The sequence below is a fragment of the Salvelinus fontinalis genome, chromosome 7 (assembly GCF_029448725.1).
Source record: "Salvelinus fontinalis isolate EN_2023a chromosome 7, ASM2944872v1, whole genome shotgun sequence".
Lineage (NCBI taxonomy): Eukaryota > Metazoa > Chordata > Actinopteri > Salmoniformes > Salmonidae > Salvelinus > Salvelinus fontinalis.
This window is the reverse complement of record NC_074671.1, coordinates 29,659,880-29,687,024: the sequence shown is the minus strand read 5'-3', so window position 1 is coordinate 29,687,024 and position 27,145 is coordinate 29,659,880. Positions and strand designations below refer to the sequence as shown.

The window sequence follows — 27,145 nt, the reverse complement described above, 5'->3', positions numbered from 1 at the left end:
TCTACAATGTAGAAAATAGTATAAATAAATAAAACCCTTGAATGAGTAGGTGTGTCCAAACTTTTGACTGGTACTGTATATAAAGACAATGATTAGAGGTTAAAATGATAACAAATCATTATCCGAAATGTCTTGACTGAAAATTAAGCATAGACTGCGTTTGACCTAGCTCGTTATGAACTTATAGTCTGGCGTATCATCTCAGAGAGTTAACCTTTTGCAGAGTTGCATTATCTCTGAAATCTTTTTAAATCAACAGCCCAGTGATCCAAGTCCACAAAACATCCATCATAGCCTCTGACAACCCTGATTCCTTCCATTACTGTCTGTCTGGCCTTGCTTAGACACTATGGCTGTGATGGATGTGTAGGCCTAGGGGTGTGATCCTTTGTCTGTACAATATCGTGGGATCCTTTGTCTGTACAATACTGTGGGAAGAATTTCCTCCATGGAGGCTGGGTTGAAGAAGGGTATATTTTGAACCCAGCATGCTATACTATATTACTTCAGTTAAAGGTAGTCTCAGCAATATGACATAGGTGCAGAAAGTAAACAGCAAATTGGGCAATTTCCGCAACACCTAAAAGTGTTGAAGCACGAGCCTCAAATTGCTGTTTTGGTTCCGTCTTTTATCTCGCTCATCTCAATATCTGCGGTTCTGCTAATGGCAAAGTAATTCACCGTCTACGTTGTTATATTCTATTGTATTCTATTTATATAAGTTCAGTTCATTTCTATTATATTTCAGTCCAGTTCAGTTATATTTTATTCTAAAGTCAATGGTATCTGGTGACAATGTCTGTGAACACCCGTCCCCTTGTGGTTATTCCGACCAACCGGTGAGTCTCAATAAAGTTCCATAACTTCAAACTCCTTTGCAGGAAGAATCGTCAGAGCTCGTGTCTCACAGAACCGTTCGTTTATACCCCAATCAATCATGTAAGGAGGGGAGACATGTTATTATTTTTGTGGGAATAATAAATACAAAGTGGCATTTCATCTCTGGTTGTTAATCTCCCAACAGCTGTTTAAAAATCTTAGCTACAAACTTCGCGTGGGAGAAGAACGTGAGTGACTGCCAACTGTGATTGAATGGCTGAGGGCTCAGTCACAGGTAAAGTAGCTTAGCTAGCAGTTAGCTAACTGTCTAGTTAACTAGATTACTCGCTTCAGTTTTAACTAGAGTGGATAATCATTTAATTATGTCTCATGCTATTTAGCTAAATCATAGCTAATGGAAATTCAAAGTGAAATTACAGGGTTTGTGTTGAGCTGTCAAATTGCACTCAGCTAACGTTAGCAAGCTAGCTGGCAGTGTCACACATCTCACACTCACTCAGTAACCCAACATAGCAGGCGTAGAAAGACGCCAGAGCGGAGTTTCAGTGGAAACGTAAGTTAGGTTGACATACTGTATGCCTCAAACAGAAACCTCTGCTTTGTGCTAAGGGGGCTCACTCAGTTCAAGCGGGTCACTTCTGCAAAGTCTCCTTTTAGTGTGTTGCATTATGGGGATAAAAACTGTCCTACATGTCGACTGCATGAACTTTACAACCATGTGATCAAAGGCCTATAATTAGTTTTTTTGTTTGACCCACGTGAACGGGACCTTAAGACATGTCTGAAACTGGAAGCAACTTTTCCGAGATTCATATGTATACAGTGTACAAATGAATTTGATATGAGTGTCTCTCTCCAATTGATACAGAGTTCTAAGCCCAAAGACGCAACATCGCGATACTTCCAGAACGCTTGCGAAACAGACCAAGCAGGCAAGGCCAGGGTTTGAGAGGTTAAATACCTCCATAGTAGTTAATTTTGTCGAAATGTAAAGGCACAGCCAATGTCTTAAGTAGTTGGACATATTATTACTCCAACCTCAGTGACAATCTGACACGTTTTCATTTTTGTCAATAATAATATATTCTTTGATGTTTAATTGCAGTTTGCATCCAATATGTTACATTACTACCCCCAACTGAACTATAGTATAGATCCATTACACTTTGTGATACAAATGTGGAACTGAAAAAAAAATATATATATATATAAAACACCTCCTTATTCCAGTACTTTAACTGATACATCCTAACATGACCTTGTCGGGTTAAGACTGACTCAAAAGGACTAACAGGGGCTTCTCTGTTTCACCATGCTCACCACCGGGGTCTGCATCGCACCAAACGACGGGTGTCACAAACACCAGGAGTCTTCCAACTGCTCCACCTCCACACTTAACGCTACCAAAGAAATCACTCCTTTCAATGGTGCCCTGTTTCTAAGAGCAAAGTGTGAAACAGATCTTGACACAAATTGCGTCGCATGGAGCACCTGCTCTCTATGATCTGAAGAAACACAAACAAACATAGGTGCACTTCGAGTTACCTTCACCGACTCAACAGCACCCACCAACTTTTCCACCCAACCTGAAAACAACTATGGATCAGCCAAAAGGCCTGGTTCCACCCTCTTCAGAAATCTCACTCCCTCTGGACCACATGTGTCTTATCATAACCATGTCCATCAATGCAGGGCTCTGAGCTCTTCGCAACACCTTCTACCCCTTCCATTTCACCTCCAGGACTCAAACTGGAGTCCGGCTCACTCTGTTTGAACTTGACATCAATCCTCCTCGACAGACTCTCTTGTTATTGCTAGCTCCAACAGATTCAAACCCATCCTCTGCCTCGCTCAGTATTGTCAACCTCCCCTCATTCTCCTCCCTTAACCAATTACCTACCTGACTCTTTCTGAAAATATTCAACTTTTCCAAGCCCAAATCTATTTTTAGCCTCCTCGAGAAACATGCTAAGCCCTGTACTGCCTCCACTTCAGACACACTACTCGTCTGTCACTACTTTATATGCCTTTGATTCGATGGCAGGCACATGTGCGAGACGACCGTTAGACCCGATCACGTGTTTCTATGCAGGAGTTTAGCGAGCCAACGTCGCCATGACATTACCTACTCGTGTGATCGGGGACTTCTATTGTAGAAGCACTTTCTGCTTATCGTCATACTGTACTGTCTTTGGTACAATCTACACACACACAGCCTATGTTTAGTGTGTGATATGGGGGTTGGAGACGTGTTTATTTCGACATAACAAACTTTTAGAAACAATGGCACACTGCCATGCTGCACTGAGCCTTGCTGTTGGAAAACCAAATCGGTGTCAGACTTTCAGCTGTCGCAGATGCACTTCCCCCGACTTCACTCTTCGACTTTTGCCTGCAGTTGGATGCTTCAGCCGTACCACTGAAACAAGCCCAGTGACTCACTTGCAATGCCGGCAGGCCCTTGATATGGTTTTAACTAGATGGGATACAGTGTTTGTCAGATTTTACTTTTTGTAGCAGGTTAGAACAGTTACATTTATTTTGCATTTTAGCTAACCATAATTCTATGTTAATTTGACAAAAGCTGAATCCCTTCTAGCCCTTCTTGAGATCCCAAGGCATTAAAGGTAGACTTAGCGATATGACATGGATGAAGAAAGTAAACAGAATAGTGGGTCAATTTCAACAACTAAGAGCATTGAAGCTCGTGGCTCAACTTCTCCACTGTTTCGGTGCCCTGGCTACCACGCTGTGAACAGTGAAGGGAACCTGTGCACACGTGCATTTACAGTGTGTGAGCAAAGTCTTGCATCTCGCTCATCTCAGTATCTCCGGTGATGCTCGTGGCAACGTCATTTTGCTGAGGATACCTTTAACAGGGCATTCTTCCTTATCCCAAGGATTCTCAGCTATAACAAGGATTGTCTATCGGACCATTTCTAGCCAATGAGAGGGCAGATACGTGTGTGTGAACAACAAGCCATAGAGCTAGATAGGACTCATCTCTACCATTGTCGTGTGGGCTGTGCCAATGATCTCCATTTTAAAGTAGTGCATGGTCTTCATTGGCTGATTACTCCCAACTCATAGGAATCCCCACCCAGTTGACTACTTTAAAGTGGTGGAAGCCCTCAGTGGAAATGTCCATGCTTAAACGGATTATATCCATGATAAGTCCTTAATCTATCTCTATGACAACAGGCACAACTCCGATATACACTGAGTGTACAAAACATTAGAACACCTTTGAAATATTGAGGTGCACAACACAAGGTGTTGAAAGTGTTCCACAGGGATGCTGGCCCATATTGACTCCAATGCTTCCCACAGTTGTCAAGTTGGCTGGATGTTCTTTGGGTGGTGGACCGATCTTGATACACAGGAAGATGGTTGAGCAGCGTTGTAGTTCTTGACACAAACCTGTGCACCTGGAACCTCCTACCATACCCTTTTCAAAGGCACTTAAATCTTTTGTCTTGCCCATTCACCCTCTGAATGGCACACATACACAATCCATCTCAATTGTCTCGAGGCTTAAATCCTTATTTAACTTGTCTCCTCCCCTTCATATACACTGATTTGAAGTGGATTTAACAGGTGGCATCAATAAGGTATCATAGCTTTCACCTGGTCAGTCTGTTATGGAAAGCGCAGGTGTTCCTAATGTGTTGTGCACTCAGTGTGAAGTCTTTTTATTTTATTTATTTTTTGCCGAAATGCCACGTGCGTCCTTACAGTACCAGTCAATTTTGGACACCTACTCATTCCAGAGGTTTTATTTTCTTTTGACTATTTTCTACATTGTACAATAATAGTGAAGACATCAGAACTGAAATAACACATGGAATCATGTAGTAACCAAAGTGTTAAGCAAATCAAAATATATTTGCGATTCTTCAAAGTAGCCACCCTTTGCCTTGATTACAGATTTGCACACTCTATTTAGCGTCTAGAAATGCCCTAGGCCGGCCCTAGCCTTTCGCCCCCTCTTGACGGGATAGATAAAATGTTTAGGTAGCTTGTGCCCCCGGCAGAGTTCCTAAAAATAATAATACTTTTTTTTTTTTTAATTGTTCGGCGGCCCCATTTATGATCGCTTATACCCTGCTCCCTTCGCTAGTCTGCCAGTGTGGCCCATTTCGTATACAGTCATTGCTGTGATCACATTATGTGAGCTGCATGTTCATTGAACTTTAGCCTGAGAAGCTGGCTAGCTACATAGCCTTGGCTAGTACTGGTTGACTCGATCCCTGTATTTAATTTTTTTAACAACGGCTCTGACCTTGCTTGTCTAAAGTCAGCCAGTCAGCGTCTCAAACAAATAGCCAACGTTGTTGCTTAATTCTCTGTAATGATAGTTGAGGCCAACTTAGCTAGATGACATGCTCTCGTGTCAAAGTCCAGGCCGTCCTGAAGAGAATATCCGTCATACTCAGAGCTGTCATACTCATAGCCTTGGCACGTGACTCCAAGTCAACATTGTTAAACGTCTTGTCTTTGGAGTCACTTGTCAAGCCTGTCTTGCCTGCGTCGACACTGTAGTTATGATGCAGCTTCACAGCTTTCATGCCAAGTCACTCGCTAACAAGTAGGCTTTTTTTTGTGTGTGTGTGTGTGTAGACTCTCTGGATTTGAATCCAGATGAGACTTCATCACAACAGAAATGTAACCAGCAGCAATCCAGGAGGGGTCGGAACAGAGTGGGCCACAACCGTAACTGGAGTGGTTGTAATAATTACGGCCCAGCACCGCAGCAACAGCAGCAAGGCCATTTTCACCACGGTGTCAAACAATCTCATGTCCATGACAATTCAACGATCCCTGTAAATTTCCATCCTCCTCCCTACCACCAAGAGGATGTATCAAGGGGCCGAGGAAGAGGAGGAGGAAGAGCTAACGGAGATGGAGGGGGCCGGGGCTCAAGGGGCCAGCCTCCAAGGTGGAACAGGCCTGGGGTTGACACTGGCCCCCCTGGCTTACCCAGGGGCCACCATGGACTGGGTGGCTACAGGCCTGGAACACCCCCCATAGACGGGCCTAGCTGGCGTCGAGGAGACCCTGGCGGCCGGAGCGTAGAGGTGGGGCCTGCCCACGAAGACCACCAGGACACCCGCCCTGAAAAGCCCCGACGGTTCAGCCAGGAGCCGCGGCGAAAAGAGAGAGGGGCGAGGAGCGCGAAAGGACCTCCTCACTCTCTGGAGAACCAGGACAGCCACGCTACAGGAGGAGGAGGCTGGGACCTTGCTGAGCCCAGAGAAGAAACCCCACCATCAGAAATGGGGGCCAGAAGCCGGAAAGGAGGGAGAGCCGAGGAAAGGAACCCCCACGTCGACACTCAACAGAAATTCCCTGAGCCCAAGCGACGCCAGGGGCCTATCAAAGAATATCCCCAGGAGAAGGACCATGAGAGGGGAGCCAGAGACACCCCCTCTGGCCATCGTGACAAACTGGGCTCCGGCACTGAAGAGGAGCCCAGCTGGAGGAGTCAGGGGAGAGGCCAGGGGAGACGCACCCCCCTACAGGACAGAGGCCAGAGGAGAACACTCAACTCAGACCACAGGCCTGGACAGAAGAGGTGGGACAACGTGCCCAACAAGAGCAAGGAGACTCAGACAGGTGAGAGTGCAAAGTTTCACAGCTTTTCAAAAAGTCCCAGAGTAAAAAAATATATAATAATTACCTAAAGAAAATGTGAATGAGTTTGTTCTGAAAGTAGTTATGTTCATGTGTGTTCCAAATGGCACCCTATTCCCTACACAGTGCACTACTATGGGCCCTGGTCCAAAAGAGTGCACTATATAGGGAATAGGATGCATTTGAGAAGATACCATGATTTTGGTCTCTTTTGATGACTCTCTCCTCCATATCTGTCCAGGTTGCCTGATCGAGCAGCTGTCTGAGGAGAAGTATGAGTGCATGGTGTGCTGTGAGGTGATCAGAGTCATGGCTCCAGTCTGGAGCTGCCACAGCTGCTTCCACGTGTTCCATCTCAACTGCATCAAGAAGTGGGCCCGCTCCCCAGCCTCCCAGGCAGACGGTAGGCCTAACAGTCCCTCCAGCTCTTCATTTATTCATGACTTTCAACACAATAGTCTTCCATAGATGGGCACAATGCTTCCCCCACACAGACAATACAGGAATGCAAATTCTGCTCGACAGATGGTACTGCTGTACATTGATGATGCTACAATATCCACTGTAGCAAAAATGTGGCCCCAGTGACCTTATCTTAATTTTTTTTTTTTTAATGTATTACAAAAATTAACTACGCAAGTCGGTTAGGAACAAATTCTTATTTAAAGTGACGGCCCACCAAAAGGCCTCCTGCGGGGACGGGGGATTAAAAATATAGGACATGACACACCACAACACTACATAAAGAGAGAACGAAGACGACACAGCATGGGTGACGCAGTGGTCTAAGCCACTACATCTGGGCTAGAGGTGTCACTACAGACCCTGGTTCGATTCCAGACTGTATCACAACCGGCTGTGATTGGTAGTCCCATAGGGCGGCGCACAATTGGCCCAGCGTTGTCCGGATTGGTGTTTGGCCGGAGTAGGCCGTCATTGTATATAAGAATTTGTTCTTAACTGACTTACCTAGTTAAATAAAAAACACATGACAACACCGCATGGTAGCAAAGCATGACAACAGCATGGCAGCAGCAAAGCATGGTAGCAGCACGAAACATGGTACAAACAACAGCACAAAGGGCAAGAAGGTAGAGACAACAATACATCATGCAAAGCAGCCACAACTGTCAATAAGAGTGTCCATGATTGAGTCTTTGAATGGAGATAAAACTGTCCAGTTTGAGTGTTTTTTGCAGCTCGTTCCAGTCGCTTGCTGCAGAAAACTGAAAAGAGGAGCGACCCAGGGATGTGTGCGCTTTGGGGACCTTTAACAGAATGTGACTGGCAGAACAGATGTTGTATGTGGAGGATGAGGGCTGCAGTAGGTATCTCAGATAGGGGGGAGTGAGGCTTACGAGGGTTTTATAAATAAGCATCAACTAAGCATCAACTAGTGGGTCTTGCGACAGGTATACAGAGATGACCAGTTTACAGAGGAGTGTATATAGTGCAGTGATGTGTCCTATATTGAGCAGTGGTGGCAAATGTGATGGCTGAATAGTAAAGAACATCTAGCCGCTTGAGAGCACCCTTACCTGCCGATTGTCTCCGTAATCTAGCATGGGTAGGTCGGTCATCTGAATCGGGGTTAGTTTGGCAGCTGGGGTGAAAGAGGAAACCAAGTCTAGATTTAACTTTAGCCTGCAGCTTTGATATGTGCTGACAGAAAGACAGTGTATCGTCTAGCCATACTCCCAAGTACTTGTATGAGGTGACTACCTCAAGCTCTAAACCCTCAGATGTCGTAATCACACCGGTGGGGAGAGGGGCATTCTTCTTACCAAACCACATGACCTTTGTTTTGGAGGTGTTCAGAACAAGGTTAAGGGTAGAGAAAGCTTGTTGGACACAAAGAAAGCTTTGTTATTGAGCATTTAACACAAAATTCGGGATGGGCCAGCTGAGTTTAAGACTATCATCTGCATATAAATGGATGAGAGAGCTTCCTACTGCCTGAGCTATGTTGATGTAAATTGAGAAGGGCGTAGGATCAAGCCTTGGGGTACTTCCTTGGTGACATGCAGCTAATATGCAGAGATGTTACTACTGTACTAAAAATCAAATCAACGTTTAATGGTCGCGTACACTGATTTGCAGGCATTCTAGCAGGTGCAGCGAAATGCTTATGTTACTAGCGCCAACAGTGCAGTAGAATGTCTCGCAAATAATACCAAATCTAAACAAGAAATCAAGAAATTACAGAACAAGTCCAATTACCAATAAAGATTAGATGTATAGCTATTGTTGCAACCTCTGACATAAAGACACGTCGGATGGAATTTGCAACCGACAGATCGGTGTTCTCTATGACAAATTTAACATTCTCAACTCTGCGGGAGTTGTGATTGGTCGAAGTGGAGAGATGATTGAGCATGTGTCAGAATCCAGACTATAAATACACAGTGTGTTTAGGCAGTATATCATTTGGAAGGAAAATGCTATGTACATTAGTAGGTATATTAGGATGAGCTATGTTGAGAATACGGTATATACATGCAGGATGAGTAAACAGAATGAGGTGACCAGCGTTCAATGACTCTAAATACATGGGGAATTAGTCTCAAGGTTCAGGGCAGAGTACCGGACAGTTAGCCAGCTAGTGATGGCTGTTCAACGGCCTGGAGATAGAAGCTGTTTTACAGTCTCGTGGAGCTGGGACGATAAACCAAAAGTTATCAACACAATCACTTATCGCAGGCATTTTGCTGATATCGTTCGTTGCGATAAGTAGCCTATACCAGAGAAATGTGAAGCTTTAAATGAAATACGTTTGCTAAAATGGGTGATTGTTAATGGGCCAATTGATTGCTACAACCATCACATTAGTAGTAGTAGTAGTTAAATACAATTTTTTCGTAATTAAAAAATAAATAAATGCTTATTAAAGTATTTACTCAAATAAAATCAAACACTTTTTCCCCCCTTAACTGCATTGTTGGTTAAGCGTTTGTAAGTAAGCATTTCACTGTAAGGTCTACACCTTTTGGTATTTGGCGCATGTGACAAATAACATTTTTAATATTTAATTTTTATTTTACCTTTATTTAACTAGGCAAGTCAGTTAAGAACCAATTGTTATTTTCAACGACGGCCTAGGAACGGTGGGTTAACTGCCTTGTTCAGGGGCAGAACGACAGATTTTTACCTTGTCAACTCGGGGATTCGATCTTGCAAACTTTTGGTTACTAGTCCAACGCTCTAACCACCAGGCTACCTGCCGCCCCAGGAAAGGAAAGGGGGATACCTAGTCAGATGTACAACTGAATACGTTCAACTGAAATGTGTCTTCCGCATTTAACCCAACCCCTCTGAATCAGAGAGGTGTGGGGACGCTGCCAGGATAGATGATAGCAGTGTGAACAGACTGTGACTCGGGTGACGGAGGTCCTTTACAACTTAGAGTACAACCTTACAATCTAAGATATAGTGTACAATATTGTGACTCACCATTTAGCTGATGAAGTGCTTTGTAAATTGGTCTATGTGATATGCAAACGTTGCTCTCATTTGCAGAAACAAATGACGGGTGGCGCTGTCCGGCCTGTCAGAATGTTGTCTTCCAACCCCCGAACGTCTACAAGTGCTTCTGTGGTAAGGGATTAGCTAATAGCCAATTTTAGCCATTATTCCCAGACAATCGTGCATCCCTAGTCTTTTGCTCTCTTTGAGATGCTTTGTGTATTAGAACTAATTATTAATCTCAATGACACTAACCTGGTAAAGTAAAGGTCACATAAACAAGTAGTAGAAATCAATGTCCTTGTCCTGATTTCTGGAGTTAGTTCCCTGTACTGTGTTTAATTATTCTGCCATGATTGACAGGCAAAGCGACCAACCCAGAGTTCCAGCGTAGTGAGATCCCACACAGCTGTGGAGACATGTGTGGGAAGAAGAGGAGCGGAGCAGACTGCAAGCACCCCTGTAACATGTGAGCCACAACCCAACACATGCATAACCCACCACCACATAACAATCTGTTGTTCTACAACATGAAGTGGTTGTCTTGATTGTGTCCAGTGCTCGAAAGTGCAACAATTTTGGTTGCATATGCTCCTAAATATTTTTGCTTGGGTGCGCCTAGAAAACAAATCACCCAGATAATTGTTGTAATGACTAGGCTTTGCTCTACCGTTGTTTCCGAGTGTCCTAGAGCGCATATATTTGTTAGCATCGTGGTTCTACCATTACTACAGCGGAAAGGTTTCTAGCCCAAATAGATCGTTTTTTTTTCTCTTCCTATGTCGGATTGGTGGGCTGCATTTTACGTTCAAAAACCGTGTCGCGGGACCTTCTAAAACAACTCTGTGGCTATTTTGTTTACACCTTGTTCAGTCAAGTTACCTCATTAGCTAGCAACCTGGTAACTTTACTAGTAGGCTATATCTGAACATTTGGGGGGCACAGAAACAAAGGATAATCTTCTTAAGAAGATCAATGATTATACTAATGAATGTCTCCTTCATGTCATCACTCACAAACTTGATGTTCTTAAGACAGTGTACAATTTTCACTGTAATGCGTCTCGATAAGTAAATTGTGATTTTACACAATGTAGAAACTTAATATTCCACAAATGACTGCAATTTCAACGACAGGTATTAAGCTTTTTATAATAAACAAATGTATTTACAGGGTTACTTAATAGTTTTAGGGCACAAGATGTGCGTCAGAAGTGCACTGTCTATAAATTCTAGATAATCTCAATTGTTACAATTTGTTATTCTTCAATAACAAACTCCAAAGAAAATCAGTGGGAGGCAAATGGCTTTATTCAAAGAGGACAAACCATACGGGGAGGTAGATGGTCATTCTCCCCTGACCTCAGGGATGCTCTCCAGTGATTCTCTCCCCAGAACAAAGGGACAGCATGTAGTTTTATAACCCAGGCCTAGCCTGTGTTTGACCAATTAGAATTCCTTGCAATAAAACTAGCCAATGGCCAAATAACAAGTATCCTATTTCAGAAGACATATTCCTCCCATGTCTCTGAACCATTGCTCAATAATTCCCTATTTCAGGAAAAACACTATTTCCATTGATCGTTAGTACTCTGTTGACTCTCGTCCTCTTGACCTCTCGCACTCTTTCTGAGTTGTTTATTTATTTTCAACATATTCTTACATTTAAAAAAATATTTCTAAAATAAAATTTTTAGAAAACATGAAAAATAGGCAGTATAAAAAAACATTAGCAGTAAGCATGAAATCATTCACATTTAAACACCTTGCATTTCTATAAAACACAAAGGGCACATTGTACTTGCTGTTACAATAAGAAATAGATTTCAAACAAAATTATAGAAAATAGGTATTAACAGCTACAATGATGTCCCGATTCCTACCACATCCTGTATTAGGAGGAAACTCACACAAAAAAATAAAAATATTGTCTACAAGACAATATTCAATCGTCCTATTGACACGGTAATCAATCACCAAGTCCATTAAAAGTGACCAGCTCTTCCACACTGGTATCAGTCCCACATAGATAAATATTATGTTCTGACAGTCTGCCGGTAGTGAGGAATTCTTCTTCTATTCCACTGGTTGCACTTCATCGGTGATCTTGTATCGTTTCAGGTACAGTCCTTGAATCGAAGACTATAGATTCTCATAATCTGTAACGAAGGAAACAAAGTGAAAGTAATATATCCTGTTTTCAAGAAAAATTGTTATTTCACATAGATTTCCCTAAGTAAGCATGTCCCAATTTTTAGGAAACCGGTGGACATTTCACCTATATTTTCCCTAATATGACGACTGCAGTGTACAACATAGAAGCTTATCAGGTTCTGATCGTCTTACTATGCTTCTTCACCCGAGATTGGCCCCGGATTGCTTATTTATTCTCCAGGCTCCGCTTTGTCATCAAAATGGATAACCTTGCAATGAGTAACGTGTATCCGCCGTGATTTTCCCTGGACTATTACTGCTGACCTCGTTATGAGCAAAACTTGATAAGGACCTTCCCGTTTTGGCCCTAATGTGTCTCTTACATATTTTTTTACCATTACCCACTCTCCTGGCACTACGTCATGTCCCCCCTCGGTAGTTATTCTCCACGCCTCTTTAACTTGTCGTTCTGTTTCCCCTACTGCTTTAGAGTTATATGCAATAGTTAATCATTGTCTCTCCATAAAGTGAACGTCTGCTTTTCTCAAATCTAACGTGCCTGGTAGTGACATGGGTCCATTGTAGTAACTACCCAGCCTGCCCCCCCCCCCCCCCCCCCCCCCCCACTACAATGCTTGAGCCGTCTGTGTATAAGGTAAAGTCAGGGTTTTCTAACGAATGATAAACCCATCAGAGAGCTGATCCATAACCGACTCATAAGTCGTGTCCAAGTAATGTGGAATCTGTAGAATACATCAGAGTAACTGGATTACATGGTGTCTTTTCAACTATACCCATGTCCCATAGATCTCTAGTCACTACTTTAGTAGCGTCCATAGCTTCCTTGCTAATGGGGATATTGTTTTGTGCAAGGTGGGGCAACACCTGTCAAGCACACTGGTTCCATTTCCGGAGTTCCACGCTCATAGTCCAAATAGCATGGTTCTGACCTGTAGATCGCTGTAGTTGTCTAATTTGCCGCGTCACCTTCCCTTCAGAAATGTTCACTGTGGAGTCAAGTTGCAAAATAACGTCAAGGCCTAAAATAGGTTGTTCAAATGACCCCTGCATCAATCTTCATTGGCCCAATAGAAATTGATAATGGTTTGGTCTGTTTCATATGTCGTCGTCGTCCCCCCCTACTCCTGTTGCTCTCATCTTCTTGCCCGTGTACTGAGAACATATGTTTTGCATAGGATATGTGCAATACAGTGACTTCAGCACCCGAATCTACTAAAAAATCTACTGCAATGTTGTTAACCATCATGTTCACATATATTCCATCCGATTTCATATGTACAGCAGATGGGACGTAAGAGGGAGTCCATTAGTTTACCTCCACAGCATCCAGCGAACTCTGCTGCTGAGACGGAGAGAGCTTCTTAAATTTCTGCATCAACATTGTGTCATTGGGGCTGTTGTCTTGATTCCATTTTCCCTTAGACGGACACTGCTTCTCCTGGCCACTTCTCATAAATGAACTTTTCCTTTCCCGACATTCTCTTTGCAGTGACCAGAACCCGGAATAATGACATACACCAGGTTTCTCTTCTGCTGAACGAATGTTGTTGGTTTCACTCGGAACCTGTACAACTCTAACATCCGGTTTAGCCTGTCGATGTCGCCGTAGTTTTCTCTCCCAGTCATTAGTTGTGGAAACAAAAGTTTTTTTGCGTGGATTGCGTCAGGTGATGAGTGATTACACTCAATTCCTCCAAAAAATGGGTCATCTTCATCTTCCATGTCAGGTAACCCACCGTGTTCAACCACCTCTGCTCTAAACCTTTCTTCAAGTTCAACAAACGGTTCTTTCGGTTTTGGAAAACATTTGGTTTTCTCTCGCCAATTGGTGGTTGCATTGGTCAGACCCTTAAGGAAAATATATATGGCTCTCCATCCATCGGCCACATCTTGCTCTTCACCACCCACGGCTCTATAAACCTTTTCTTTAAGTACGCCGTGTTCACGGTTGTTCAAAACAAAGGCTAGTAACTAACCCATCATAAGGATGTAGATTGTGCAGTTTCTTAACGCTTCAAATGGTCCCATGTTTTCATACCCACTTCTCCGTGATGTTTCAAATTCTTTGACCGTTCATCCAACTGTTTTGGAGACGCTGATTTATGTGTGAATACTGTCACCGGAGGTTTCTCTTTACTACCTTTTACAGCCTGTGTTCTGGTTGGCCTAAGACATCGTTCGTCACCGCTGTCAGTATCTGTTGACTCAAAGCCAGGCAGTGCTGACCAGATGCTTGAAACCCGATCATCCTTGCACAACTCAGCCTGAGGGTGGATTGAAGAAACAAATGATCCTCCACATGTTGGAGCTAAGTCTGTTTTTACGACCCTTGCCTGTAATTGTTGAATTTCTTCTTTCAAGGTTTTGATGTGTTCACCCAAGAGCTTTCAAACTTTTTTTTATCTCTCTGCAATGTCCGGTCATGATTCTCATCCAGTTTTCTTTCTTCGGCTATTACAGTTAAAGACCATCGTGCCTTTGTCAAGGAATTAGACGTTCTCTGAATTTTTGCCCCATGCTTTTTGTGTATCAGACAGATTCCATCTTTGTCAACAATGACGGAACATTTCTTTATCTCTTGCCTACACTTCTCTACTTTGAAATGGTTCTTCATATCACTAGACTGTGAATTTAAAATATTTTTTATGCTCACATCTGGAGGAGCTGTTCCCGCCCTTTTCCAGAGTGGTTTTCTCACTTAACAATGGCATTGTAGTAACTTCAAAAGTTGTGTAGTATCTCTGTTTATATGTTAACCTCAAAATATATATGAACTCAGCAGAAAACTGTTTTCCTTTTTCAGGACCCTGTCTATGAGATAATTTGTAAAATTCCAAACAACTTCACAGATCTTCATTGTAAAGGATTTATACACCATTTCCTATGCTTGCTCAATGAACCATAAACAATTAATGAACATGCACCTGTGGAACGGTCGTTAAGACACCAGCAGCTTACAGACGGTAGGCAATTAAGGTCACAGTTATGAAAACTTAGGACACTAAGGAGGCCTTTCTATTGACTCCAAAAGGAAGATGCCCAGGGACCCTGCTCATCTATGTGAACTTGCCTTAGGCATGTTGCAAGGAGGCATGAGGACTGCAGATGTGGCCAGGGAAATAAATTGCAATGTCCGTACTGTGAGACGCCTAAGACAGCGCTACAGGGAGACAGGACAGACAGCTGATCGTCCTCGCAGTGGCAGACCACGTGTAACAACACCTGCACAGGATCGGTATATCCGAACATCCCACCTGCGGGACAGGTACAGAATGGCAACAACTGCCCGAGTTACACCAGGAATGCACAATCAGTGCTCAGACTGTCCACAATAGGCTGAGGCTGGACTGAGGGCTTGTAGGCCTGTTGTAAGGCAGGTCCTCACCAGACATCACCAGCAACAAAGTCACTTAGGGGAATAAACCCACCGTCGCTGGACCAGACAGGACTGGCAAAAAGTACTCTTCACAGACGAGTCGCGGTTTTGTCTCACCAGGGGTGATGGTCGGATTGGTGTTTATCGTCGAAGGAATGAGCGTTACACCGATGCCTGTACTCTGGAGCGGGAGCGATTTTTTTTTTGAGGTGGCGTGTCCGTCACGGTTTGGGAAGGTCTGTCACAGCATCATCAGACTGAGCTTGTTGTCATTGCAGGCAATCTCAACGCTGTGTGTTACAGGGAAGATGTGGTACCCTTCCTGCAGGCTCATCCTGACATGACCCTCCAGCATGACAATGCCACCAGCATTACTGCTCGTTCTGCAAGACAGGAATGTCAGTGTTCTGCCATAGCCAGCGAAGAGCCCGGATCTCAATCCCATTGAGCACGTCTGGGGGACCTGTTGGATCGGAGGGTGAGTGCTAGGGCCAATGTCCGGGAACTGGCAGGTGCCTTGGTGGAAGAGTGGGGTAACATCTCACAGCAAGTCTGGTGCAGTCCATGAGGAGGAGATGCACTGCAGTACTTAATGCAGCTGGTGGCCACACCAGATACTTACTGACTTTTGATTTTGACCCCCCTTTTGTTCAGGGATGACACATTCCATTTCTGTTAGTCAAATGTCTGTGGAACTTGTTCAGTTTGTCTGTTGAGTCTTACATTCATACAAATATTTCCACATGTTAAGTTTGCTGAATATAAACGCAGTTGACAGTGGGAGGACGTTTCTTTTTTTTACTGAGTTTATTTATTGAGGTTAAATAAATATATAAAACCCCTTTTTTAAGGACTCAAACCCCTTCTAGAACACATTGTCTCTGTAGGGCCTGGCTACCCACTTCAAAAAGCTTGTTGAAGACCTATATTAACCACGTGTAAAAATTGCTTCTCAACTAGCAACTCACTTCTATGCAACAAGGTTTCACAAAAAGAATATACTTTAACCTTTTAATAGAGGACTTGAACCCCTACAATAGAGAACAAAGACACAGGCCTCAAACCTTTTTCAGAGAGAACAAAGGAAGTCTGTAATAGAACAAAGGACTTGAACTCTTATACATCAGATATCACTCATTGCATGTGCTTATTTTAACCAGATTTTTGGTTATTTTAAAATGATATTGGTCTAGACTCACCCAGCAATTATGCCATCGATTAAGAGTTGACGACCTTGTGGGTTGCGCTCAGCCTTTTCTCTTTCTTCTGGATCAACACACAGTTGATACGTTTTTCTTGTTGAGACCAATTAATCCGGGTCACGGCACCAAATGTTAGCAGTTTATGTTATTCTTCAATAACAAACTCCAAAGCAAATCAGTGGGAGGCAAATGGCTTTATTCAAAGAGGACAAATCATACGGGGAGGTAGATGGTCATTCTTCCCTGTCCTCAGGGATGCTCTCCAGTGATTCTCTCCCCAGAACAAAGGGACAGCATGTAATTTTATAACCCAGCTCTAGCCTGTGGTTGACCAATTAGAATTCCTTGCAATAAAACTAGCCAATGGCCAAATAACAAGTATCCTATTTCAGAAGACATATTCCTCCCATGTCTCTGAACCATTGCTCAATAATTCCCTATTACAGGAAAAACACTATTTCCATTGATTGTTATTACTCTGAATCTCGTCCTCTTGACCTCTCGTAATCTGTCTCTGCGTTGTATATTTATATTTGACATATTCTTGCACAATCAATAAAATAATATATTTTCTGGTGCTTCTAAATTTAAGTTGGGAGTATTACTGCTACCAATGGAAAAATGTTCATTTAGATCCCTGCTTGTGTCTCAACAGTTTGTGTCACCCCGGACCTTGTCCCCAGTGTCCTGCTTCTGTCACCAAAGCATGCATCTGTGGAAGAACCAGGTACTGTATATCCTCCTGACCTAATGTCTGAGTCCCAAACGACACCCTTTTCCCTGCATGATGCCCATAGGGTTTTGGTCATAGATAGTGCACTATATATGGAAGAGGTGGGCAATAATTTTGTCTCGAGTGCCTAATCAGGATTTCCAAATTCAGCGGAGGGCCGCACAGATTTGCGGGCCAGAAAAGGGGCAGTTATTTGAGAACGTATAGGTTCGTTTATCATTTCTACAATAATAACCCACTGTTAATTTACACGCCTTTGCTTAGGCTGCCAAATGTACTCCATGTCACTATTACTCAGGTATAAGAAGAACCCTGAGCCCTCCTCCACTCACGGTAAAATACCTCCATACTTCTCTCTCCAGTCAGCCAATGCGGTGTGGCCAGGGCACTGCCATCCACTGTGACAAGCAGTGTGGCGCCACCCTCAACTGTTCGGAACACACCTGTACCCAGGTGTGCCACAGCGGACTGTGCCAGCCTTGCCCGCTACAGGTCAAGCAGGGTGAGCTACTCACTCCCAATAGGTCTTTTTACTGGGACAGGAGTTCTCCCTGACCATGTGATCTGACCAAAAACATTTCTGTCCTTAATAGTTAAAATCACATTCCTTGAGAATGAGGAATTCGTGATGAGTAATGGTTTTAGCCACTGTGATGGATTTCACTATGATGCGTTCTGTTTTGTCTCATCGGTTCTTTCCTGCTGTCGCAGTGTGCTACTGCGGTGTTGTGTCTCGGGAGGTACTCTGTGGGACGGATAAAGACCGCTTTGACGGCTCAGGACACTTCTGCTGTCAGAAAGCATGTGGCAAGTAAGTTCAAACCAGCAGCTTGAGATTACTAGGAAACAACTATTTTCTCCTGTGAGAATAATATTACAGATATAGATCTATTGTATCTTAATCATACCTTGATTTGTGATATGTCCCCCCCTCCCCCCCTATCCTAGGATGTTGGACTGTGAGACTCACCGCTGTGAGCAGGTGTGCCACCCTGGGCCGTGCAAGCCGTGCCCACGCTCCCCCAGGCTAGTAAGGAGCTGCCCCTGCGGGCAGACGGCCCTGGCCAAGCTCCTGGAGCTGGGCTACCCCGAGCGCCGCGGCTGCTCCGACCCAATCCCCTCCTGTGGCAAGACCTGCAGCAAGCCTCTGCCCTGCGGCTCCAGCGGTAACACAAGACACCATGTCCTCATGTATAGCCTCTCTATGGCATTTCAAATGTGTTGACTTGTTCTCCCCGTCATTCCAGAGATCATCCACATCTGTGAGAAGCTGTGCCATGAGGGATGCTGTGGTCCCTGCTCGCTCACCTCCACCATCAAATGCAAATGCGGCTCTAAGACCAAGGTTAGTTTTCGAAAACAAGTACTGTATACACCTATGGTGTTTTTGTATCTTGAGTGCAACTATTCGAATGCAATGTTCTGTATAGACTGCGCACCGTTGTAAATGGAGGTGTAATTCTGTTCAACCAAAGAGCACCACTGAAGAGTCTTTGTTTTCAGGATGTTCCCTGTGCAGCCATCCAGAATGAAGGTGATATTTTGATCGTTCTTTGAGGTGGTGTTGCTACTGTACTTAGTAAAAGTAGATCTGTCCTGTACTTTACTCTTCTCTTAAGTCTCTTTCCTTTCCTCCCAATTCTAGATGGACTGATTTTTACTTGTGAGAAGCGCTGCCTCAAAAAACGCTCTTGTGGCCGACACAAATGTGGCGAGTTGTGCTGTGTGGTGAGTAACCAAAAGGCGCATGCGTGCGGCACGTTCGTGTGTGTGTCACCCAGTTATGAAAGGACAGTCAGTAGGTAAAGCCATAAGTCATACTCTAATTAGCTGAACTGGTGAATCACTGACATAGTGCTTTTGGAAAGTATTCAGACCCCTTGACTTTTCCCACATTTTGTTACGTTACAGCCTTATTCTAAAATTGATTCTTTAAAAAAAATCCTCCACAATCTACACACTTCTCTATCATGAGAAAGCGAAAACCGGTTTTTAGAAATGTTTGCAAATGTATTAGAAATAAAAAAACGGATACCTTATTTATTATTCAGACGTTTTCCTATGAGACTCGAAATTGAGCTCAGGTGCATCCTGTTTCCATCGATCATCCTTGATGTTTCTACAACTTGATTATAGTCCACCTGTGGTAAATTCCATTGATTGGACATGATTTGGAAAGGCACACACCTGTCTATATAAGGTCCCACAGTTGACAGTACATTTCAGAGCAAAAACCAAGCCATGAGGTCGAAGGAATTGTCTGTAGAGCTCAGAGACAGAATTGTGTCGAGGCACAGATCTGGGGAAGAGTACCAAAAAAATATTTGCAGCATTGAAGGTCCTCAAGAACACAGTGGCCTCATCATTCTTAAATGGAAGAAGTTTGGAATCACCTAGACTCTTCCTAGAGCTGGCCGCCCAGTTAAACTAAGCAATTGGAGGAGGGGAGTTGTCCAAGAACCCGATGGTCACTCTGACAGAGCTCTAGAGTTCCTCTGGAGATGGGAGAACCTTCTAGAAGGACAACCATCTCTGCAGCACTCCACCAATCAGGCCTTTATGGTAGAGTGGCCAGACGGAAGTCACTCCTCAGTAAAAGGCACATGACAGCCCGGTAGGAGTTTGCTAAAAGGAACCAAAAGACTCTCAGACCATGAGAAACAAAATTCTCTGGTTTGGTGAAACCAAGATTGATCTCTGGCCTGAATGCCAAGCGTCACGTCTGGAGGAAACCTGGCACAATCCCTACGGTGAAGCAGGGACTGGGAGACTAGTCAGGATCGAGGCAAAGATGAACAGACCTTGATGAAAACCTGCTCCAGAGCGCTCAGGACCTCAGAATGTGAACCTTTCATCCTAGTCTAACAGGACAACAACCCTAAGCACACAGCCAAGACAACACAGGAGTGAAAATCCATGAGTGGCCCAGCCAGAGCCCGGACTTGAACCCGATCAAACATCTCTGGAGAGAACTGAAAATAACTGTGCAGCAACGCTTCCCATCCAACCTGACAGAGCTTGAGAGGATCTGCAGAGAAGAATGGGAGAAACTCCCAAAATACAGATGTGCCAAGCTTGTAGCGTCATACCCAAGAAGTCTCGATGCTGTAATCGCTGCCAAAGGTGCTTCAGCAAAGTACTGAGTAAAGGATCTGAATACTTATGTAAATGTGATATTTCAGTTTCAATTTTTGTATAAATGAACACATTTCTAAAAACCTGTTTTTGCTTTGGCATTATTAGGTGTTGTGTGTAGTTTGGTGTGAAAAATGAACAATTTAATACATTTTCGAATAAGGCTGTAACGTAACAAAATATGAAAAGTCAATGGTCGGAATACTTTCCGAAGGCACTGTCGTCGTCCCTCCCCCTACCTACTATCTAACTGATGTCACACTGACATGTCCCCCCCTACCTATTATCTAACTGATGTCACACTGACATACAGTATGTCCCCCCTACCTACTATCTAACTTGTCACACTGACATGTCCCCCCTACCTACTATCTAACTTGTCACACTGACATGTCCCCCCTACCTACTATCTAACTGATGTCACACTGACATGTCCCCCCTACCTACTATCTAACTTGTCACACTGACATACAGTATGTCCCCCCTACCTACTATCTAACTGATGTCACACTGACATGCCCCCCCCTACCTACTATCTAACTGATGTCACACTGACATGCCCCCCCTACCTACTATCTAACTGATGTCACACTGACATGTCCCCCCCCCTACCTACCATCTAACTTGTCACACTGACATACAGTATGTCCCCCCTACCTACTATCTAACTGATGTCACACTGACATGTCCCCCCCTACCTACCATCTAACTGATGTCACACTGACATGTCCCCCCCCCTACCTACCATCTAACTTGTCACACTGACATACAGTATGTCCCCCCTCCCCCTACCTACTATCTAACTGATGTCACACTGACATGCCCCCCCTACCTACTATCTAACTTGTCACACTGACGTACAGTATGTCCCCCCTCCCCCTAGGGCGCGGAACACAAGTGCTCTCTGATCTGTGGCTACAAGCTCAACTGTGGCCTCCACCGCTGCCAAGAGCTCTGTCACCGTGGGAACTGCCAACCCTGCTGGCAAACCAGTGAGTTCCAGTCAGAGGTCCCAGTGGCACTGCCAACACAGATGTTCACATGCCAACAGATGCAGCACAGATGCCAGTCAATTGACACATTTTACCCGGGCTTTGGGATTCTTTGTAGTTCAAATGTTCTTCATCTTATCTTAAGTCTAGTACACTTCCTAGGAAGCTCATTTTACTATACCAGCAGACTGTTGGGGGCGATTCCTAACTTCCACTTCAGTCAAATGTTCACTTACTGTAGTCTCCTATTAACATCCAACATGTGTTTAGTTGGCGTGATACGGTACGTTATTTTTCGATCACTGAGATCGCATGGCCTCATTCGCAAAGTCACACCCCAGACTCTCATAGGCCACGTCCCTCTGAGTCTCTGCCCGTTTCATGTGTGTAGGTTTTGATGAGCTGGCGTGCCACTGTGGGTTGAGTGTCCTGTTCCCCCCCATCGCCTGTGGCACCAAGCCCCCAGAGTGTAAGAACCCGTGTACCAGGAGGCACGAGTGTGACCACCCAGGTAAAACCTTGCAGTTCCTACTGCTTTTTTACCTAGTTTCAAATATGCTTTATTGGAGAGCAGAAATGTATATGCATGTACATTTAGGAATCTTGCCATCTCTTTTACCGTCTCTGTCTGCAAATGTTTATTCCTCATGGTCTCATACTTTTTCTTTGTCCTCAGTGTTCCACAACTGCCACAGTGAGGAGAAGTGCCCACCCTGTACCTACCTCACTCAGAAGTGGTGCATGGGAAAGCATGAGGTAACGTCGCTGATGTTAGCTGCCTCTACCTAACCTTCAAACCTGCGCCTCTTTTTAAAGGCATACGGTGCGTCCCAAATGGAACCCTGTTCCCTATTGGCCCTGGTCAAAAGTAGTGCACTATATCGGGTGCCATTTGGGACTCACCCATAGTCGTGACCCGTCCACTAAAGCCGCCCCCTCTTCCCCCCCCCCCCCCCGCAGCGAAGGAGCAACATCCCGTGCCACCTTCAGGACATCTCCTGTGGCCTGGCCTGCAACAAGGTTCTGCTGTGTGACCTCCACCGCTGCCGCCGCATCTGCCACCGGGCCGAGTGTCTGGCCGAGGGCGTCTGCCGCCAGCCCTGCCTGCTGCCCCGGCCCAACTGTGGCCACCCCTGCAACGCCCCTTGCCACAAGGGCACCAGCTGCCCGTGCAACACCTGCACTGCCAAGGTACGAGATGGGTGAACGAGATGTTCACCCAAGTGACTCGAGGGATTTAAAATAAAGGCTAATTGAAATATGTGTTAACCCTGTGCCTTAGAGACTGCACTACATCTAGGGTGACATTCTGACAGTAAACAAAGACCGTAACTCTTCAAATACTGGGCACATGGCGCAGACACGGAGATGGAACGCAGGCAGCGTTGTTGGACTGCAGCAGAAGTCTTCTTGTGGCCAGTGTTTGTCAGTTTCCACCTCTGTCCCACAGGTGGCGCTACAGTGCGACTGCGGTCGGAGAAAGGAAACGGTGGTGTGCACGGAAGCAGCCAGCGCCCATCAGAGGTTGGTGTGCGTGCGTTCTTCTACAGTAGAATCAATGGTTTCTAGATCTATCTGAACGCGTGCTCTAAACCAGTTTGCTCTTATTCCCTCGCGATCTCTTCAGAACTTGACCGCGTGTGGTGTCAGACCCGGTGTAACTAGATGTGTGTCCCTGTTCTGTAGGTATGCAGCCATTGCCATGGCCAGTAAGCTGTCTGACATGCAGCTGGGTGACTCTGTAGACATGGGTCTTATCACTAAGAAGGAGATGAAACACACCAAGTAAGATGGGACCAAACCTGATTCCAAACTTACATTTACTTCCAGTAAATCACCTTGTACTAAATATGAGGGTGCCATATATTGCTTATTTTAATGTGTGTTCTGGCTCAGGTTGGAGTGTGACGAGGGGTGTGCTGCACTGGAAAGGAACAGGTCAGTTGTTACATTGCTACTCCACACGCACACAGTGGCTATTTGTAGCTCTCGTGACATTTAAAATGCACAGCTTTCGGCTGTCAACTTGATTTGTTTCCTTCAATGTGCTGTCAACTTGAGAGCCTTCTCCTGTCTTTAGATCTGTGGACCTTTGTCTGCCTGTGTGTGTCTGTGTCCTGACAGGCGATTGGCTGAGGCCCTGCAGATTGACCCGTCAGTGGACCCCTTCAATATGCGCTCCTCCTCCTCAACGTACAGTGACAGCCTCAGAGTTGACGCCAGGTGGTGTACCAATACATAGAGTGTTTTCACTGCATGCCAAGGTCAAAATTCACCACAATAACAACGTTTTCAAATATTCTAGTGTCCGTGTGCATGTTGTTGTGGTGCTTATATTTCCCAATTGAAGGTGAATTTATGGCGCCTATGTACTTCGAGCCGTGACCGGTGTCCTTTTTGAGACACGTTTTCACATTTTCATTGATGGATAATATTTACCACGATCACGTCATTTCTGTGTTTTTCACATTTTAGAAAAGATTTTAAGTTTGTCAGCGAGATAGAAGAGGAGATCAAGAATCTGGTTGAGCTGACCAGCAAGGTAAGGGACCAATAGACATGATATATGTCCCAAATGGGACCCTATTTCCTATAATAGTGCACTACATTTGACCAGAACCCTATGTGGCCTGGTCAAAAGTAGTGCACTAAATAGGGAATAAGGTGATTTTCACACAGAATTACACAGATCCTCAAAAACTTCTACAGCTGCACCATCGAGAGCATCTTGACCAGTTGTATCACCACCTGATATGGCAACTGACTGTAAGACACTACAGAGGGTAGTGCATATGGCCCAGTACATTACTGGAGCCAAGCTTCCTGCCATCCAGAACCTATATACTAGATGGTGTCAGAGGAAGGCCCATGAATTGTCCCAAGACTCCAGCCACCCAAGTCATAGACTGTTCTCTCTGCTACCGCACGGCAAGCGGTACCGGAGAGCCAAGTCTAGGTCCAAAAGGCTCCTTAACAGCTTCTACCCCCAAGCAATAAAACTGCTGAACAATTAATCAAATAGCTACCTGGACTATTTGCATTGACCCTTTTTTTATTTTATTATTATTATTTTTACAATGCTGCTACTTGCTGTTTATTATCTATACATAGTCACTTTACCCCTACCTACATGTACATATTACCTCAACTAACATGTACCCCCGCACATTGACTCTGTACCGGTACCCCCAGTATATAGCCTCGTTATTGTTATTTTTTTATATTGTTTTAAACTTAAGTTAATTTTGTAAATATTTTCTTAACTCTTTCTTAGAACTGAATTTCATGGTTGCTACAACTGTTGTGTTTGGCGCATGTGACAAATAAGAATTGATTTGACCTTCGAGAAGTACAGGTATAGGAATAAAGACGCCTCTTTCACAAGTGAAATGTCACCCACCTCTTAAACGGAGAACAATGTATTGAGAGCATTACCTTAGAGCAATTAGATGTAATGGGGCTAGATTGGAACACTTAATGCAGGGCCAGCATTTTCCTATACATGACTGCGTTTCCCTAAACCACTTCCAGCTTACCAGAGTTTGCATTGAGACTGAATTTGGCTAAAAGCTTCTGGTCCACTTAGTTGGAATGCTAGAAAGGCTTGAAACACATTTGAATGTCCTTGGTTATAATGATGGGTATTGATAATGTCCACAACGGGTTCTATTTGTCGTCAGTTATCCCTTTTGGTTCTGAAAACATTTGAAAAATACTACTTTAGTCGGCGTAACGTCAAGTGAATCGGCTCCGTTAGCTTGCAATGTTTAGGACAAAATGTCATGAACTGAGTGGAAATGCAAATGTATTCATTTTAAACCTTAAATGGGTAACTCGGAACAATCTTTCATAGTGGAAACATGAGTGACTGTGTGTGGAACCCGTTTGCAGGGTAAACAGTCCAAAAGGAGCCACTGCTTCCCCCCTATGAACCGGGAGCACAGGAAGCTAGTCCACGAGCTGGCCGAGGCCTACAACGTGGAGAGTGTGAGCTACGACAGCGAGCCCAAACGCAACGTAGTCATCACCGCCATCAGGTAAACACCTCAACAGGAAAACGTTTCTTTAGTAAGGCAAGTTACTCTGACTATCTCAAAGTAGACACATTTCTGTTATAACTTGAAAAAGACAACATATTACTGCCTGTGCAACTGTATCAGCTGGTTGTATTTTGTATGAATAGATGTGTATTGTGAACAACTGACAAAAGATGTGAAGTCATTCTGAGGATGTGCCTTGTCTTTGTGCTTCTTGCTGTGTGCAGGGGGAAGTCTGCCTGTCCTAACTCAACCCTGACCTCCCTGATGGAGCGAGACACTGGGGTCCCGAGGGCTCCTCCACCCATTGCCCATATCAAACATAGCAGCAAGTAAGCCTGGGTCTTTGCACTCACAAAATGTCCCATTATAGTCACGCCACAACACACACAATTTGGTTCTTGGTTCATGTCCTCTCAAAATGTCCCAATGACTTGTAACTAGCTAGTTAACTGTGTTTATTGTTTTTGTCATCAGGGCTGACAGTGTGAGCAGCTGGTCCAAGGCAGTCAAAGAAGAGCCGGTGATCGACTACTTCGATGTCCAGGATTAATAAAGGGACAAAAGAAGAAAGCCTCATGATGTAACAATCCTACTAAACTAAGAATGCGTCTGCTGCCCGTCGATTTTTGGAAATCTGTGATGCTATTTCCCCTCCCTCATTTAGGTTATTTTTCTCTTGAAGGCCAACACATGTCACTGCAATAGTATTTGGGGTTATTGGGTGTTATGTTTGAAACTGTGCCATGAACATCATTGTTCGGTGGCATTACAGTGCTTTCTTCCCGCAAATGCGTACTCCAGACTTTGAAAATAATAATTAATTGTGTTTTTATAGGTAGTAATTCTCACTTGTTCTCAACGCAGGACTACCAGTATGTTGTATTCTGCTGGTATGTTGTATTCTACGAGGGGACGTGCCATACACCTTATTTCAATAAAACAATTTTTCAATGGATTTGTTGATACTTTACTTGCTGATATATTGCAGAGAACCTGCTCATTGTTACAGATACTATATAATATACAAGATACTACTACATTGAGGTATTTTGAGATTGAAGGCTTATTATATGCTCTAATTTTAGGATACTGTCTTTAAAGTATATTATGTGTTGGTACTTTTGGACATCAACTGGGTTGCATTTAACTACCAGTATATAAACTATTACATTATGATGCCCAGGTGATTGAAGGGGCAGGATTTAAACAGCCCTGCATCTTTCAAAAAACGGCTGCAGGCATATCCTTATCCTTTGTGCCTTTTTCATCAACCTGGTCTCAGAGCATTTGTATTATTCTGTATGTAAATTCAAGATACTCCATTAGTATATGTTTCGTATGGTGTGTATTAAATTGTGGATGTCCATCACCCATTTTGTATGATATATTATGAATTACCATTTGCATTATGTTGCAAATATACAATATTTTGTGTTTGCAAAACGTACATTATGTTACGAATTTGCACAATGTATGTTACGATTTTCAAAAGTATATGTTAGGAATTCTAGCCAGGTGGCTGACGTTAGCTAGCTCTCTAATGTTAGCTAGGGTAGG

At 44.0% G+C, this 27,145-nt stretch overlaps 1 protein-coding gene across 1 annotated transcript; it reads left to right on the top strand.

The window, feature by feature from the left end:
* Positions 1 to 846: 846 nt before the first annotated feature.
* Positions 847 to 26,543, top strand: LOC129859363 (transcriptional repressor NF-X1-like). The gene is made up of 25 exons (XM_055929063.1): positions 847 to 939; positions 1,025 to 1,114; positions 5,461 to 6,456; positions 6,716 to 6,877; positions 9,991 to 10,068; positions 10,300 to 10,405; positions 17,344 to 17,415; positions 17,784 to 17,923; positions 18,133 to 18,232; positions 18,370 to 18,587; positions 18,669 to 18,766; positions 18,925 to 18,955; positions 19,067 to 19,149; positions 21,440 to 21,548; positions 21,940 to 22,059; positions 22,225 to 22,304; positions 22,509 to 22,739; positions 22,999 to 23,072; positions 23,235 to 23,333; positions 23,445 to 23,486; positions 23,673 to 23,771; positions 24,024 to 24,090; positions 25,440 to 25,585; positions 25,813 to 25,917; positions 26,063 to 26,543. The coding sequence occupies exons 2-25, from the start codon at positions 1,093 to 1,095 to the stop codon at positions 26,136 to 26,138; spliced, it is 3,354 nt and encodes a 1,117-aa protein (XP_055785038.1). The 5' UTR covers positions 847 to 939; positions 1,025 to 1,092; the 3' UTR covers positions 26,139 to 26,543.
* The last annotated feature ends 602 nt before the right edge of the window (positions 26,544 to 27,145 follow it).

What these genes read in the sequence shown, in the direction of transcription:
- LOC129859363 (XM_055929063.1), top strand. Translation starts at nt 1,093, where the DNA reads ATGGCTGAGGGCTCAGTCACAG. An exon ending in GGCTGAGGGCTCAGTCACAG is followed by an intron (nt 1,115 to 5,460) that starts GTAAAGTAGCTT and finishes GTGTGTGTGTAG; the next exon opens with ACTCTCTGGATTTGAATCCA. An exon ending in CGTCTACAAGTGCTTCTGTG is followed by an intron (nt 10,069 to 10,299) that starts GTAAGGGATTAG and finishes CATGATTGACAG; the next exon opens with GCAAAGCGACCAACCCAGAG.